Source organism: Cyprinus carpio, chromosome A20 (assembly GCF_018340385.1).
Source record: "Cyprinus carpio isolate SPL01 chromosome A20, ASM1834038v1, whole genome shotgun sequence".
Lineage (NCBI taxonomy): Eukaryota > Metazoa > Chordata > Actinopteri > Cypriniformes > Cyprinidae > Cyprinus > Cyprinus carpio.
In genome coordinates this window covers 2,067,220-2,082,912 of record NC_056591.1, presented here as the reverse complement: position 1 = coordinate 2,082,912, position 15,693 = coordinate 2,067,220, and the positions used below count along the sequence as shown (strand labels likewise).

The window sequence follows — 15,693 nt, the reverse complement described above, 5'->3', positions numbered from 1 at the left end:
TAGAAATTGTTCAAATAAGTACAAGCTAGAAAGAGAAGGAATAGATAATGAGAAAGACAATTTTTTTATCATTATTTTTTTTTTATGATGAAGTCAAGTAGCTTCGGAAGAGATGAGTTCTCAGCTGTAGCTTGAAAATTGTCAGGGATTCCGGATAGTTGTGGGAAGATCATTTCACCAGCCAGGAATGGTGAACGAGAATGTTCTGGAAAGTGATTTTGAGCCTCTCTGTGATGGTACCACGAGGCGTCGCACACGTTGCGGATCTCAGACTTCTGGAGGGGATGTAGATTTATAGTAGTGAGTGGAAGTAGGCGGGTGCTGAGCCTGTGGCTGTTCTATATGAAAGCATCAATGTCTTGAACTTGATACGAGACACGACCGGTAGTCAGTGCAAGGAGATAAAGAGAGGTGTAACATGGGCTCATTAAAGACCAGTCGTGCCGCTGCATTCTGAATCATTTCTAGAGGTTTGATTGTGCTTGATGGAAGTCCAGCCAGAAGAACATTGCAGTAGTCCAGCCTAGAAATGACAAGGGCCTGGACAAGAAGTTGTGCAGCATGCTCCGTTAGAAAGGGCCTGATCTTAGGGCCTGGTTTAGATGGAGTTTAATGTGTTACACTGCACATTCAAGATATTTTGTCACATGATCAGATCATGACACATGATGCCAATATGTTGCATCAACACAAATAAGCAAAACATACTGTATTTTTATGCTGTATTTTGTGCCTTTATGCTTAAATGTTGAACATCTATTATGTTAAGGTACAAAACTAAAGAATGAATGAATACATTTTTCAGATTTAGTCCATTGTAGGAGGGCAAATGGAAATATCTTTTTCCATCATACCTGATTTGCAGTATTTTCAAAGTTCCAAAAAAAATAACCCCACAATAAAAAAAAAAAAAAACTATAGTAATAACAATAATGTACTTAATATTTTGATCTCTGTTGTTCATTTTGATGTTTCTGTATTTCAAAGTTCATGGCCCATCAAATCACTGCAATTTACACATTTTACATGAAAATGCTAAACAAATTGCTAACTGAATAGGCAATTTAATATTTATTGACAAAATCAATGTTCTTTGCTACTCAACCTAAAGATTAAAATATCCAAGAAAAATAAACTTTCTTTTGAGGAGAGGAAACTAGTGCATCATGTCAACTGCACACATACAGTCACATGTATTTGTTTATTGCAGAGAGGCTAAAATTGAATCCATGTTTCAAGCGTAATTAAAAAAAAAAAAGGGAACAGTTTTTCATAAGTAACCTGTATTCCCAAGACTTTCTCAAATGTCATATAATGTAAAGGAGCAGCAGTCATTGTGAGTAGATGGACCAGTATATGATGTTGAAGAGTGTGTAGGCTCCAGGGAAAATGACCCGTGAATATTTGTCTATGGCATGAGTGTCTATAAATAAGCTGCTGCTTGAGCCTACAGCCGGTCTTTGAGCTCCCTGCTCATTATCCAGGACCAGATGAACCAGGAACTGCTCCTGTTTGTCTCCGTTCAGCTCGGACATGCCGTAGTTCCCTGTGGTCATCATGTCCATGTCGCTGTAGCTGCTGCTCATCATCATCTGACCAGGATGGGTCATTCCACACGTACACGGCAACTGCTGGATCACACAATCACACATCGCATGCTCTGAATTTAAAGCACATTCATCAGATAACACAAAAATCCTGTCATTTTCCCTGTAAAGTGCATATAATACACTCATTTATAAGGTCTCACTCATTTTTGGGCTCTGCTAGATTTAAGGTAAAAAACAAACAAACATTTTTTTATAAATTGCACATAAAAACATTCTGACAAACTTTGAATTTATCTTAGAACTTAAGAATTTCTTGAATGCCACCTTTATTAAATACTTGTACTAAGTACTTTATGGCCTTGCTGTATTAACCACCACACAAGTACATTTTAATAAATGATAACTAAATGGTCTTAGCTTACCCTGCTGCTTTGCGTCCTCTCTTTGCGCTCCTGCAGAGTGGACAGGTAATTAACAGCAGCGTACTCGATCACAGACAGGAAGACAAAGACGAAGCTGACCCAGAGGTAAATGTCCACGGCTTTGATGTAGGAGACTCTGGGCATGGAGGCGTTCACTCCAGTGATGATGGTGGACATGGTGAGCACCGTCGTGATGCCTACAAAAGAGATCAGCTTGATCAGTTTATTAAAAAAAGTGCATAACGCAAAATGTACATGTTTTATGAAATGATGCAAAAACAACATGCTGCAGTGGTTTGCAGCAATATGCAATAAACGTGATTCAGCTGAAACATCTCACCCAGAGGAACCCGCGCAGGAACAGCGCGCCGGTCGATCCAGAAGGACACCCATGACAACATGACCATAAGAGTGGCGGGAAAGTACGTCTGAAGCAGGAAGAAGAAGATATGACGACGCAGAGTGAAGTTGATGTAAAGACGATTGTACCAACCTGCAGAGAAGATAGAAGAGAAAAATGTACAGGGTTCCTGGAGGGAACGCTAATCAAACATAGCTAGTTCTGATATGGTTAATAAGGGTTGGAGCTAAACTCTCTGGCCATCCAGGAACAAAAGTGAATATCCCTGTCTATTTATTATTTTTATTTAGTCTCTAGTACCTATCGCGTAGTGTGTGTGTTATCAAAGATGTGATCTGAGAGAAGTGCCAATGTGTCGCTAATGCCCGTGAGATATTAGGCATGCTAAATATCTGGACCTGTTGGCGACTCATAGTCCTGCAGTGTGAAATGTGTTTTGACTGGATACGACATCAGTGACGACCTACAGCCAATGAGAGAACAGATACAGGGCAAGGAAACGTTCAGTGGGAGGAGTCATAATAGATCTGCAACAGAACATCTGCAAGCCACCATTCATATTCCTTTTTTTTTTTTTTTTACTGCAAATCAGTATAGAGACAACTTGGATCGCAAGCTGTTTTGCTGGCTACTGTTTTTGACAGCGCAATCTTTTTCTCATGATCTTACATTATTTCCCGTATCAGTTCTCACGTGCGTTTGGTTGTGAAACATTTGTAGACCAGACCAAGTTGTTGGCGGTTGTGCAGTGTGAACCCGGCATAAAGGCCACTGTCCTGCAGAGTTTAGCTCTTACACACACATCTGAAAGTGTCTAGTAATCCTAAAGAGGTTGATTCAGGTTTATTTACTTCTGGTTAGAGCTAAACTCTGCAGGACTAGGGATTGGACATCCCTGGAGTAAGTGAAGAGAACTACTTCTAGCGTTTCTACAACACATTCGTTATGGTACTGTCTGCTCTTTACTTACTATCACACTAACCATCGTCTCGATCAATACATCATTTATTTACATGATTACCCTTACCAAAAAGTAGTATACTTCAAGTTTATTTTATTAAGTATACTTAAGTATAGTTCAAGTATATTTAGACTTTTGGTAAGTATAAGTCAAGTATACTTAAATGTCATTTTAAGTATATTTCTGAGAAGTACATAAAGCCCATTTCTGAGAAGTACATAAAAAGTAAACTAAAAGCATACTTTCCTATTTTTAGTTTAAAAGAAGTATACTAATAGCACACTTGAATAAACTTCTTTTTCGTAAGGGTAACATTAGCTTGCGGCAAATGTAGGTTCTTACTTGCTGACACAGCATAATCTACATCATGGATTTTAGATTAATTTAAAGGTTTGGGAAAAGAAAATACTGTGTGTATCCTGCATAAATTATATCTAGATATGCATTCTAACTGAGCTGTCTTTAACTGCCATTTTGGTCGTTTTTGCATTGCATCAAAACTGCTAAGTACTTTCATAAAGTTGTGTTTTCAAATAGTAATTTTAAATCTTAACTTCTTTAACGGTCTTTGCTAGTCAGGAATTACATGACATGAATTACTTGAGACAATATGGAGGATGGTGTAAAACTGGTGAGTACTGGTTTTAAGGTGGGGTTAGTGAAGGACCAGAGATGCAATCCTCAGTACCTGTGCTGCTGTAGAAAGCCAGTACAGCATTAGTTCGAAACCCCTAAATGAATAACAAAAACAGAGAGATCTTCTCATCCGTCTGCAGAGATTTGTTTCCTCTCTTCCAGTACAGCATGAGGTCGTCATCCGTATAGGCATCTGAAAATCAAATAACACCATACATATGATCTCACAAACACTGAAACACTAAACATGAAAACATGTTTACATCAGCTGTGTTGTGTTTAGACTCACAGCTCTCAATCTCCAGTGAGCATGTCTGGGTGTCCAGGGGAAAGTGACTGAGATCCATATTGCACATCGCTGTGACTGTGACCCTGTTGTGAACAAATCCACAATATAGAAACTGTCTCCTTTATTTTAGTGATTTCAGCTGAAAATGATTATACTACGGGGGCTGTAACCCCACGAGGAAAAAATACATAAAATATAAATAATCAAACATAATTTCATTTATTTAATTCATAATCCTGTTATTTGTTTCCAGGGAGAGGAGTCTTGTTAACAAATAAGCTTTGAACTGATGTAGGATCCTGTATTTTTGCTATAGTATTCAATACGCTACTATTTCAAACAAACAACATAGGTTCATTGGAAAAACATGCCTCTACCTACATTTTTGCAAAACTCCAAAACTGTACTTATACATCCAGTTCACTGCAGTTTCCAGCTGAACTGAACACTAATGGCAGTAAAAGAGCAACAACTTTTATTCCTTTTTACACAAATTATGATTACAGGGGCAGACATCGATTAACAAAGGCTTATTTTCAAGTGGCTCCTCAAAATACTTTTACCATATTGCATGATTTATAAATACATTTTGATGTTTGCATCACATATCGTCTCCACATGTATGGTATTTCTGCCATGTAAACTTGCTCGGTAGCTCACCCAGTACAGCAGTGCTCAGGTACAAGTCACAATATAAGAGCTCAAAGACTTTCTGAAGCAGGCTAAAATGGTATTTTTTCTTTAGCAAATGTGTTTTTATCACATGGTTGCTTTTGTTAACACTATTAGTTAGCTTTAGTCCAGGGCTTAGTGTAGGTTGTATGTAATGCATTAATGCATTAATCTTTAGTGGCAACAATGGTATAATATCTGTTTTGGATAAAACGGACACAATTTAAGCACCAATCACACGACATTTCACTATAAAAGTGTTATGAAACATGCAAGAAGCAGAAAAAAAAAATGGAAAAAGTTCAGAAAAAGACATTAACTTGGGTTAATAACTGCCATTTGAGGCCAAAGATCAGGATTGAGGTGGAGATACAACATAGCTCCCCTAACAAAATAACGCTGCTACCAATATACCACAATAAAAGGCTGGTGAAAAAATGCTGTGTCAATAGATTTGTGCTAATTCATCTTTTCACAAACCAAGGATTTCTTTCCTTGAAATCCACAGTCAGTTACAAACACACCTGGATGGAGCTGCATGATCAAGAGCACTTGACAACAATTGCTGTATTTATACAAGCAGAACCCCACAAAGTGGGTTTGAAATTAAAGATCGGCAACTTGCCGTTATTTATCTGTCTGGTCCCGGGAAGTAGCTCCCATTGCGGCCTTCCTAACACTGCAAGCCCTGGATTTCCCCCATTTTTCCCCCCTTTAGCAATCTTCTGTGCCTACTCCCCACTTTTCCTCATCTGTATATTCTTCAGTAAAGAACGCCACTGTACTCATTTAAAACACGTGTGTGTGCCTCATTCACGTACATGCTACAGCTAGTGGAGAATGCGAGCAGCTTTAATGAAGGCATGTCAAACTCGATTCCTGGAGGTCCGGAGCCCTGCAGAGTTTAGATTCAACCCTAATTAAACACATCTGATCCAACTAATCAAGTCCTTCAGGCTTATTTAAAAAAAAAAATGGTATGTGTGTTGGAGCAGGGTTAGAACTCTGCAGGGCTCCGGCCCTGCAGGACTTGAGTTTGACACCCCTGAGGTAGATCAAACTTCTCATTACCTCCATCATCTTGCTCTTGCAGACCCAGCCTCCTTTGTCAACATGCAGGAAATACTTCCAGAGTTTGACATTTTAATGATTTTTTTAAGTGATGATTTAATGTTGTGCTCAATAAAAAAAAAATTATTATAGTCTGCCACTTGCTTATTATGGAAATGTATATTTTATTTTCACAGCATCATGCTGAGGAGGATGAACATGACCCTACTAATCTTTTCAGAGGGATTTATATACGAGAAACCTGAAACAAGAAAACTGAAGCAGGGTGTTACTGAAATCTACATGGAACAAGTTCCTGTCTATACAGTCGGAAAACATCCTAGCAAATGTTACGACAGTTTATCCTCAACCATTTGCTTCCAAATCAAAATGATTTCACGTACACAGAGATACATCTATAATAAACCACCTCATAATCCAGCATCTCTGAGAGAAACCGTTGCAAAACTGATCTGTGGACATGAAGAGAACTAATTCATCACTGAAACTGCAATCCTGGTGTCTTGGACGTTGTTGAGATAACACACACAACACACAGCTAAGAAGCTTTTGAAGAGAAATTTGGAAGATCAGTGTTTCAGGCAAAATCTCCATTTTGCTTTGAACGAAGCAATATAAATAAACAGGGTGTCTGCATTGCTGTCAAGGTTTCAAAACCCATATCTGCATTCACCAGATAACCAATTTCATGTCAGCTGGCCAAGAAACAGAAAGACTTGTCCCTCCCAGACCAAAAGCTCTTACATGATGAACCCACTCGCTGGAATTCATCTTATGATATGGTGGAACGGTTTGTGGAGCAGCTGCAGGCTGTGTGTGCTGTGCTGGTGGAAGACTGAATGAAATGAAGTTCCCAACGCAGGTTCGGAAGGAGCTTAACCTTCCAGTCCTGTCAATCATCGTTATGACCATATATAAGCAGCAGCCATTGCTCCATTCCTCTGCTCCAATTCTCCCAGCATCCCTCCACCTCCCCTTCTCCTCCTCTAATTCCTTCTCTTTTTCCTCCACACTGTACCATTTTCTGACCATCTGGCCTTGGATAAAAGGGAAGATTCTAGATGAAATGGTTGAGAGGGTGTAGGGAGAAGATAGCCTTGACACAAGGATTGACTTATAGACTGTAAGTCAACATGTACATAGAAGAATAAAGTCATTCTGTCCAGCAGACTGGGTGTGGGACGTTTCTGAGATTAAAACTCGCCAACGAGCCAGCTTTGTGTCTGAATCTACATGTGGCTTGCATTAATCCCACAGATTCCCACATATTAATCCACACGTTCACTCATCTAAAGCAAAAACTAGGATCAGCACCTCTTAGAGATGACAGATCTTGGTCAACAACAGTAAACGTGATAGCAAACATGGAAATCCTAAATGTCAGAAAAATAACTGCTGGTTCACATCAAAGAGGTTTGAAAGAAAAACAAGATCTTTTAGTTTATTGAGCAAATCTGAGTCTCTCTCACTGATTAGGTTTAGACCCAGCAATGTCATACATCTACGGCAAAGCCGGACGTAACATAACTCTTCTGATGGCTGGCAATCTGTTTCTCGAGCTTTGATCGGGATTAAATTGAGTGCTTCTGCAGTTCGGAGAGGTCAGTTGTTAAATACAAAAAGAAAATCAAAGCCTGAATCAGAGCCTGTCAGAGCTTTGTGGTAAGATCATCAGAATGCATGTGCATGTGAGTAATTTGTGACACTTACCTCAAGCTGTAGAGCACTTTGCCATCAGGATGCACTCGGAGCATGACGTTCTCTGTGGTGGTGTCATGGATGAAGGATCGTTTGGAATGGACAAAAAATATGTCAGGTACCCAGATTTTCTTGACCAGCCGGCCATCAAAGGTCATGCTCTGGTTGGTGTTGCTGGGAAAGGACAGTCGCTCGTCCTTCCAGTAATGTCTCAGGTACAGGGTCATGGTGAAGTCCTGTAATCAGCCAGGCATCTTAACAACTGATTTTAAACAGTTTAAACAGCAGCCTCATTTCTATCCCAAGAGCCCTCTATAAGAAAAAAAGTGTTTGTCAACACATCTAGGGTGCATGGAAAGGTTACTGGGTGCTGAATTAGAGCTTTTGTCCTAATCCAAATCCTGTGGCGCAATCACAGAGTGGAAAACATCATGATAGTCCTGAATCATTCATGATGCACTCTGTAAATCTGTAAGCCATATTTAAAAAGACACGTGTCAGTCTCCTACCATATCTACTTCAGAGATGGTGTCCAGACTCTCAAGCTGAACGTCAACACCCACAGGTATCGCGGGCCCTGAAATGAAGAAAAATAAGCTTTAAACTGTTTTATAATGCACTCATTGTAAAAAATAAAAAAAATAAAAACTGATGTGACAACCAGTGGTCAGGCTGGTTTTTTGAACATGTTAACTGGTTTGTATTAGTTCAAGGTGGTCTACTACCCCATGCCATAATACCAATCCAGGATGATCAAGGTCTACAACAAGGATGGTTACACCTGGAGGGCACCTTCCAGCAGAGTTTAGCGCCAGCCCTATATAACACCAGCTGATCAAGGTCTTCAGGATCACTACAAAGGTATGCTGGAGCAAGTTTGTGCTCCAGGATAAGATTGAACACCACTGGGGTACAGGATTAACCTCGGCTCCACCAGCTGCTGGTCCATCTGATCAATCATCTAGATCAACTTGGAGCAGCTGAACACTTTGACTGCCATATGGATTTATGTTACAATATGGCTATTAGCAAATGTCCAGACTCTATAATTGCTATATGACATGTTCATGTAATATAAAGATTAATGATCATAGCACACCAGAATAGACCTAAAAGTGCTAAAAAACAAAACTTCACTTCATTTAAAAGTATGGCAAGATAAAGTGGATTGGTACATAAAACAAAACGTGTCTTTGTGATTATAAGGTGATTCTTGGTGATCTGGCTGTCCACTTCTTAGCACACTTCATCAGCATTTCATATATATTTAAGAGATTAGCTCAAATGTATTAAGCAAGCTCTTGAACTTTCTGTCATGTTCTAGTTTAGCACTCGGCAAGAAAAAAACTTGCATGGAACTTTTGAAAGGCAAAAGAAATTAGTCAAAAGAAGGAATGTCCTTTCTTCACCTTAGGACAGTATTTTCATAACCCTTAATCTGGTTTTGATCTGACTGTAGTATTTACAGTTAGTGTGAACTTTAGTGAAGATACGGGCAGATAAGTGAATGCTCGTGGCACAGAGCCACAGTAAATCAGTCTCATAATCTGGCCTGAGCTTATGTAAAGCTGATTGCCTGTGATGTCAGTTCAAATCCTACATAAATCTGAGTCTTGTGGTGTTTATTAAGATCTGCTAGTGTTCCGTATTGGTCATTAATGCATTAATGATAATCATAGGTTGCATATTAATTCATATGCACCACAAATAAAGGCAATAAAGTAATGACACAAACAAGTAGAAATCATCATCAACAACAACAACAACATAAACTAATCATTGATTTAGTTTTAACATAAACGTAATAATAATATTAAATTTATTTACTAAGTAATTTACACGTTAGCATTTATATCTTTTAAGATTTAAATAATTGAACTAGAATACATTTATATTGGTTTAGACTACCCAGAAGACTTCTCTTCATAGCCCATATTTTCTACCTTTAGGAGCTCGGAAACTCTTCAGCATAGCTTCCTATCTTTTGTTTTTGGGGCTCAAAGCATTCTTCCCATCTCACCTCCAAAGCCAGGCCTCATGGTGAAGTCATGGTCATCTAACTTGAGGAGCTGTTCTGATTTCGTAACGGGAGCTTTCGTGACATCTGGACTTCTCATTAGTAAAGTCTTGTTAAACACAGAAATAAAAAAGGAAAAGAGGTCACACAAAATCATGATAAATGTCAAAACATAATTCCAATGCAAACAGAACAGATTTTGCAATGTGGTTAATGGATGTATTTGAAGCACAGAGAATGAAAATCTAATATTTAAATTAATATACAATGCAATTTTTTTTTTTTTTTAATAATGAAATTTATGAAAGTCTATAAACCTCTTCGTTTTCTGCACCACATCATGCAGTAGCTGTTGTAAAATCACTTTTAATATATTATTCTGTTAATGTTCACTCATCCATCAACAATAATATTAGCATCAAAAAAATAACACCCCCAAAAAATAATAATAATATTATATAGAATATATTATATATTATTTAAGAGGTGAGCAAATGAAATGAAATGTATATTTGTGCTACCTTCCAGGTTTATGTGCTTCTCTCTCTGTTCTGGTGGTTTCTCGTTTGGATCTGACAAATGCAGGATATGACACCATCAGATATAAGCGACAAACAACAACAACAACATCTCAAACCAATTAGGCACTTTAATGATCATGCTGCAAAATAAATAAATTAATTTTAAAAAATGTATTAATGCCCTTAATAAGTGGAGAATGCTAATGAAAATTCTGTTCTGCATACAACATCAAAATAATCAGTGTAACAATGTGAGTGAATAAAATGAATCTTCTTTGTGTTTGTTACATCCTCCCCTTGTTTAATGATGCTAGTTCTTTACACTGACATTATGATCATATTTTGAGAATGTTCCAAACATCAAGAAGCTTGCGTGCTTTAGTTTAGCAGAAGCAAGGAAATAAGGAGTTCACATCATCACAGATTTCATGACACAAATTTGTTTACACCTAATTAGAGACCTAGTAATTGTTCACGTCATGCTTCGTTGTTCTAAATCTTTCAACAATCCTAAAACTTTGAGGTTTTTGTTTATTTATTTTTGATAGAATGGTACAGTCTGCATGAATTCAGCTAAAAATGAAATTGTGCAGACAAGTATATTTAATGTACATTTTTCAACATTTTCAAAGTTTTTTCACACCTTTAATTTCTTTCTTTTTTTTTTTCTGACAGAGAGTTGTTAATAAAACATAATATAATTCGTGCATCACATTCCATCTACCCTTTAGCGCGCGTCTGCATCTTCTTCCTCAGTTATTTATTTATTCACGTTTGTCATGAATAACAGTTAAATGCATGAGATGCCCTCACCTGGTTTGGCTGCAGGTCTGAAGCACCTGTCCGCGCAGCTGCAGCGCTCCAGTGGAGAAAAAACACGCGCAGAGCATAAAGCAGACATCCGCGTGCATGATGCCCACATCAACCTACAGCCGAGAATCCTGTTAGAAACTATTAAAAAGAGCTCTTAAAGAAGATCCGTTCTCATGGTGCAGCCTGTGAGGACGTCCATCCACCGCACGCGCGCTGCGGCGTCCAGATGCGTTTAATCTGCATTAAAGTGAAGGTCAGATCTGCTGTTTGCTGCAGCCTTGCGTTCTCGCATCCAGGAGGAGCTTTCGCAGGTTAGAGAGTGAAACAGACATTTGATGGTCGTATATTATGTAATGTTCCATGGGTATTACGTGCTATCTGAATTACACTTACATAATCGGGTGGTATAGTCACTCAACATTGTTCTAATTTCTTCCAAAGGGTGTTTCTGAACGAATTTTTTAGAGGCGTTAAAATGAAACATTTTGGTGAGTATAAATTGTATAATATATGATTCGAAAGGAGATTCAACGACCAGCCAAAAGACTGGAGAGTTTACTAAATTTCAGATTTTCTGGGGATCAGATGTTTCTTCACTAGCTACTGAAGTCCAGAGTGTTCAGAGCTGGAATGAAAACGTTGTTTTTATTTATTTACCTGTTTAACTCCCTTAATTCCTTTTGTGGTATTTCATTTATTGATTTATTTGGTTTATTAATGTATACTGTTATTCTAAAATGTGGAAAACAGTCACAATAAAGAATGAATTTGTGTGTCCAAACTTTGCACTGGTTTAATGTTTGTGGAGAATAAATACCATCGTACCATGGCCTTAAAATCTGAAACCAGTTAATAATTCATACCTCTTTCCTCTCACAGTATTTCACATCAGCGTGCCTGATGCTTTTGCAAAAGAGGTTCAAATTTTCTACATAAGTTTGAAACAAATATCATTCAATTCCAAAATGTCTAGATGTATTGTTATAAAAATAAATAATAATGTTATGCATATTCAGTAAACATGCCACTGAAGAGATACATATTTATTCAAAGCTCTCTTTATTCTTAAACACTTACAAAGATCATAAACTGTTTTATAGCTATTTGGTACAATATATACATTTTACATGCTGCACGATTAATTAAACTTTTCCTTCAGCATCCACATGCATTGCATGTGTCTCTTGTTTAAACACGTTTGTTCTAATGGATCAACTGATAGATTTCTCCATTGATCAATCTAATTCCATTAAGAGTGCACTGTGATTGTGCCATTGTCCAGAGCTGATGCTAATGCTTTGCTATTAAAGAGGGCCATTTGTTTGAATACAAATGTTCAAATCCTTGACCACACACCATGTACCAGAGCAAACACAGTGTCTTCTTGTAGTGACCTTTGGGTTACAAGTCCTGTCTCAACCACAGAGGTCATCATTTTGTTTTCTGCCTGTCCTGTTCTTTGTCGGTTTCTTGGACGTTGTGTTGGCTGCTTCTGTTCTGTTCCTGGTTCCTACTCCTTGTCCTTGGATTATTGTTTGTTTAATAAATGCAGCATGCGGATCCTACTCTCCCTCGTCCCTGAGCTTGCCTTCATAACATCAGCAGCCATGTCCTACAGTAACCAGTGTTTATGAAATACTAAATGAGACAGGATTATGTCAGAATAATGTCATTTCTTTTCTATTGAGGTTGTAAACCGATTGCAGAATTGTAATTGTAATTTTAATTTAAGTAGACAGAATTAAAATGGAATGCAATTCATATATCTGTGGTTTTCAGTAGGTACGCCTTTTTACCTAAAGTGTCCATATTGGTACCTAAAATGTGCAAAAATGCTACAGTGACAGCTTTTGTACCTTTTCTTCTGAGTGTAGAAAAAAAGGTGACTTCATTTTAAATTATATACAAGATCTGTTAGTTTTGAATGATGTGATTTGTAAAGCAAATAATGTGCTTGACTTGGTCTGAAGTTTTGACATATGAATGAATAATATGAAGATGACTGTACCTAGTGTGTAAGGAATTTTAACAAAAAAACTAAGAAAGTTTATTAATACAAAGTTTGAATTAAAGATATTTTTGTTTTGAATAAAAGTTTGATGTTTGTATAACTGAGCTAATGGTTTTGATAAATGCTATATGTTTCAAGAAAATACAGTATGATTTAAAAATAGGAAAGAATTGCATTACATGATAAAAAAGTAATAATGGAGTGACCTGAGAAACCACAGAGTATACATTCAGTTGAGACTCAAGATGTTCTTTACATAACGTACCCAGTGTAAAGGCTTGAGCTGCTTGATTAGAGTTTCAAGGGTTTATTAATCAAATGCACATCAAGCAGCATGCAACAATAATCACTGGCAATTGAATATACCTTCCATAGGAGTCCTAGAGGAAACAAACTAAGGTAACAAAAAGTTATTAATGGAATGTTTGTAAAACAACAGCAAAAAAAAAAAAAAAAAAAAATCTGATTCTAACAAGATTTGATTAGTTTTATTAGTTTTGGTTGATTAATTTTGGAAAACAAGTATCTTGTTTAAATCTTTTGACAGTTCTGTCCTGCTCAGGTTCATTACAGTCCCTTGATTTGGACACCAGGTCGGAGATAATGTCAGGATCCTTTTACTTATGTCAAAGAGTTTGGGTTCTCTGTGTCCTATACCTATAGCTTCATGATCTCTACCTTGTTGTGTTCTAGTTTTGCTCTGCCATGGGCCATTTCCAATTTTTGTTTCCAGTTAATTTGGCTGTAGCCTGGGCCCTGTTGCATTTTTTCCTGAACAATTTAAATTTTTTCCCACCTTTTATTAATGTAGAGTTTGAGTTCAGACAGCCTGTGCTTGGGTTCTGTTATCAATCAGCACAGTGTGCATAAAATTAATGTTCAGAAGATTCCATTACTTAGTTGTCATTTGGTTTTTGACTAGATGTATTGATGCAGTCTATGACTGCAATAAGTGATGTAGCTAAGTGATGTAGCTATACCTGACCTTCTGATGACACCTAAGTTTATGTCCATGATATCCAGTAAACCCACAATGAATAATGAGCTGAAATACCTTCCCTGACCCTGTAGGAGGTTACACTACTAGGCAGGAGTTAATCCGATAACAGGCTATTATGCAATTAGTTGGCTATTGTCAATATGGTGACTTGCCAAGATATTTAACGTCATGTAGCAATATTTAATATTTGAAAAAGAAGCCTCTAAAACCACAGGTGTATGTAGGGGTGTGTTTCATCTCTTAGGTGATCTTTAATCCATGATTATCTCCATAGTTTCACTATTGTTCAGTCAGAGGTTGTTGTCCTGATGCACTGTCCTTGTTTCAACTATCTCTCTTTATACATCCTCCGCACCATCTGTGATCAAGCCAATGACCATTATGTCATCCACAAACTTCAATGACTTGAGTTTTGTAACACAATTATATGTGCATAAGGCAAACAGAAGTGGGCCAAATACAGAGCCTTGGGGGGCTCCATTGTTGGGTGAGCCTCAGTAGAGTGTTTTCAATTAAAATCAACCAATTAAATTTTAGGAACATAGAAAGGAGCTTGGATTAAGAGCTTGAAAATCATTTTGTCGTTTCATTAAGACTGTAGAGATACATTAATGTTTTACAGTAGTGCATTAGTGTTATGGATGGGGTAGGGCTATGCTTGCCTCACAGGAATATTGTTCCAGGGCCTTCTAGTCAAAACAATAGTCACCTGTCAAGCTGTTATAGGCTTTATGGCATTACAGTTTAATCCCACAACAGATCATCAAAGTGCACTTTTTTACAAACATTTCAGCATATTTTCAAATATGTTAGTACATTAAACTACAGTAATTGCTACTAGAGCTTTTAGTCAGGATAAAACAATACTGAAAATCCCAATTACTCATTTTTTTTTACCTGGTGATCACAATTGGATACCATATTCGTACAAATTTCTGTAAGCATTTGCAATATGCAAACTTGGAGCAGAATAGCCTGGAGGAGATAGACTTGAATCCAGCTGATCAGGTAGGCATTGGCCTCAACAAAGAGGTGGTCATTAGAGGAAAATAGGTAGAAGACAGTGTACTGTTATTTCAAAAGAAGTCCAAGCCATATTTTAGCCTGGACAACGTGGGAGAATCATCTCAATTTGTGTAGCTATATGTGAAGACAATGTAGCTTGTAGACCATTTCTTTGATGTAGCACTGAACACCTGATAGCTTTTCTGGAAGAACTTGAATAGGCCTGACATGACGACGACATCAGTTATGTTATTGTGTGGGAAAATCAACCATTCTGGAAGGGTTTCAGGCTTATCCTTGGTTCATTTTCCTGTATCTCCCACTATATTCCCCTTTCCTCAACCCAAACTCTTTGCTGCTTGGAGGTAGAAGGTGTACGATCACCATTCCCATAAGCATATCACGTCATGCAATGACATAACTGCACAGCAATGTCAAGCTTGAACTCATTGTGCCAGAAGGTTTTTCTCATGGTGCTTGAACAAAGAAGATATTCAACTGTGATCTTGATGAAAATGTATGGCCAAGTATTTAGGACAGGCTTGATGTCAATTAATTAGGAGATTCTCTATTTAGAGTAAAGAGTTTAAATTTATTGTTTGACAATGCAACCACTGTAGTGTTGTAAAAATTATGTAAAAAAATATATATATTTTTTTTCTGTAC

General features: G+C 37.5%; 1 protein-coding gene across 1 annotated transcript; it reads right to left on the bottom strand.

Moving 5' to 3' along the window:
* gabrr1 (gamma-aminobutyric acid type A receptor subunit rho1) lies at positions 1–11,427 on the bottom strand. The gene is given in 10 exon segments (XM_042777342.1): positions 1–1,631; positions 1,973–2,169; positions 2,313–2,465; positions 3,983–4,123; positions 4,220–4,302; positions 7,673–7,896; positions 8,170–8,237; positions 9,681–9,790; positions 10,202–10,249; positions 11,012–11,427. Coding segments are annotated over 10 exon segments (1,422 nt in total). The 5' UTR covers positions 11,110–11,427; the 3' UTR covers positions 1–1,331.
* Positions 11,428–15,693: the final 4,266 nt, after the last annotated feature.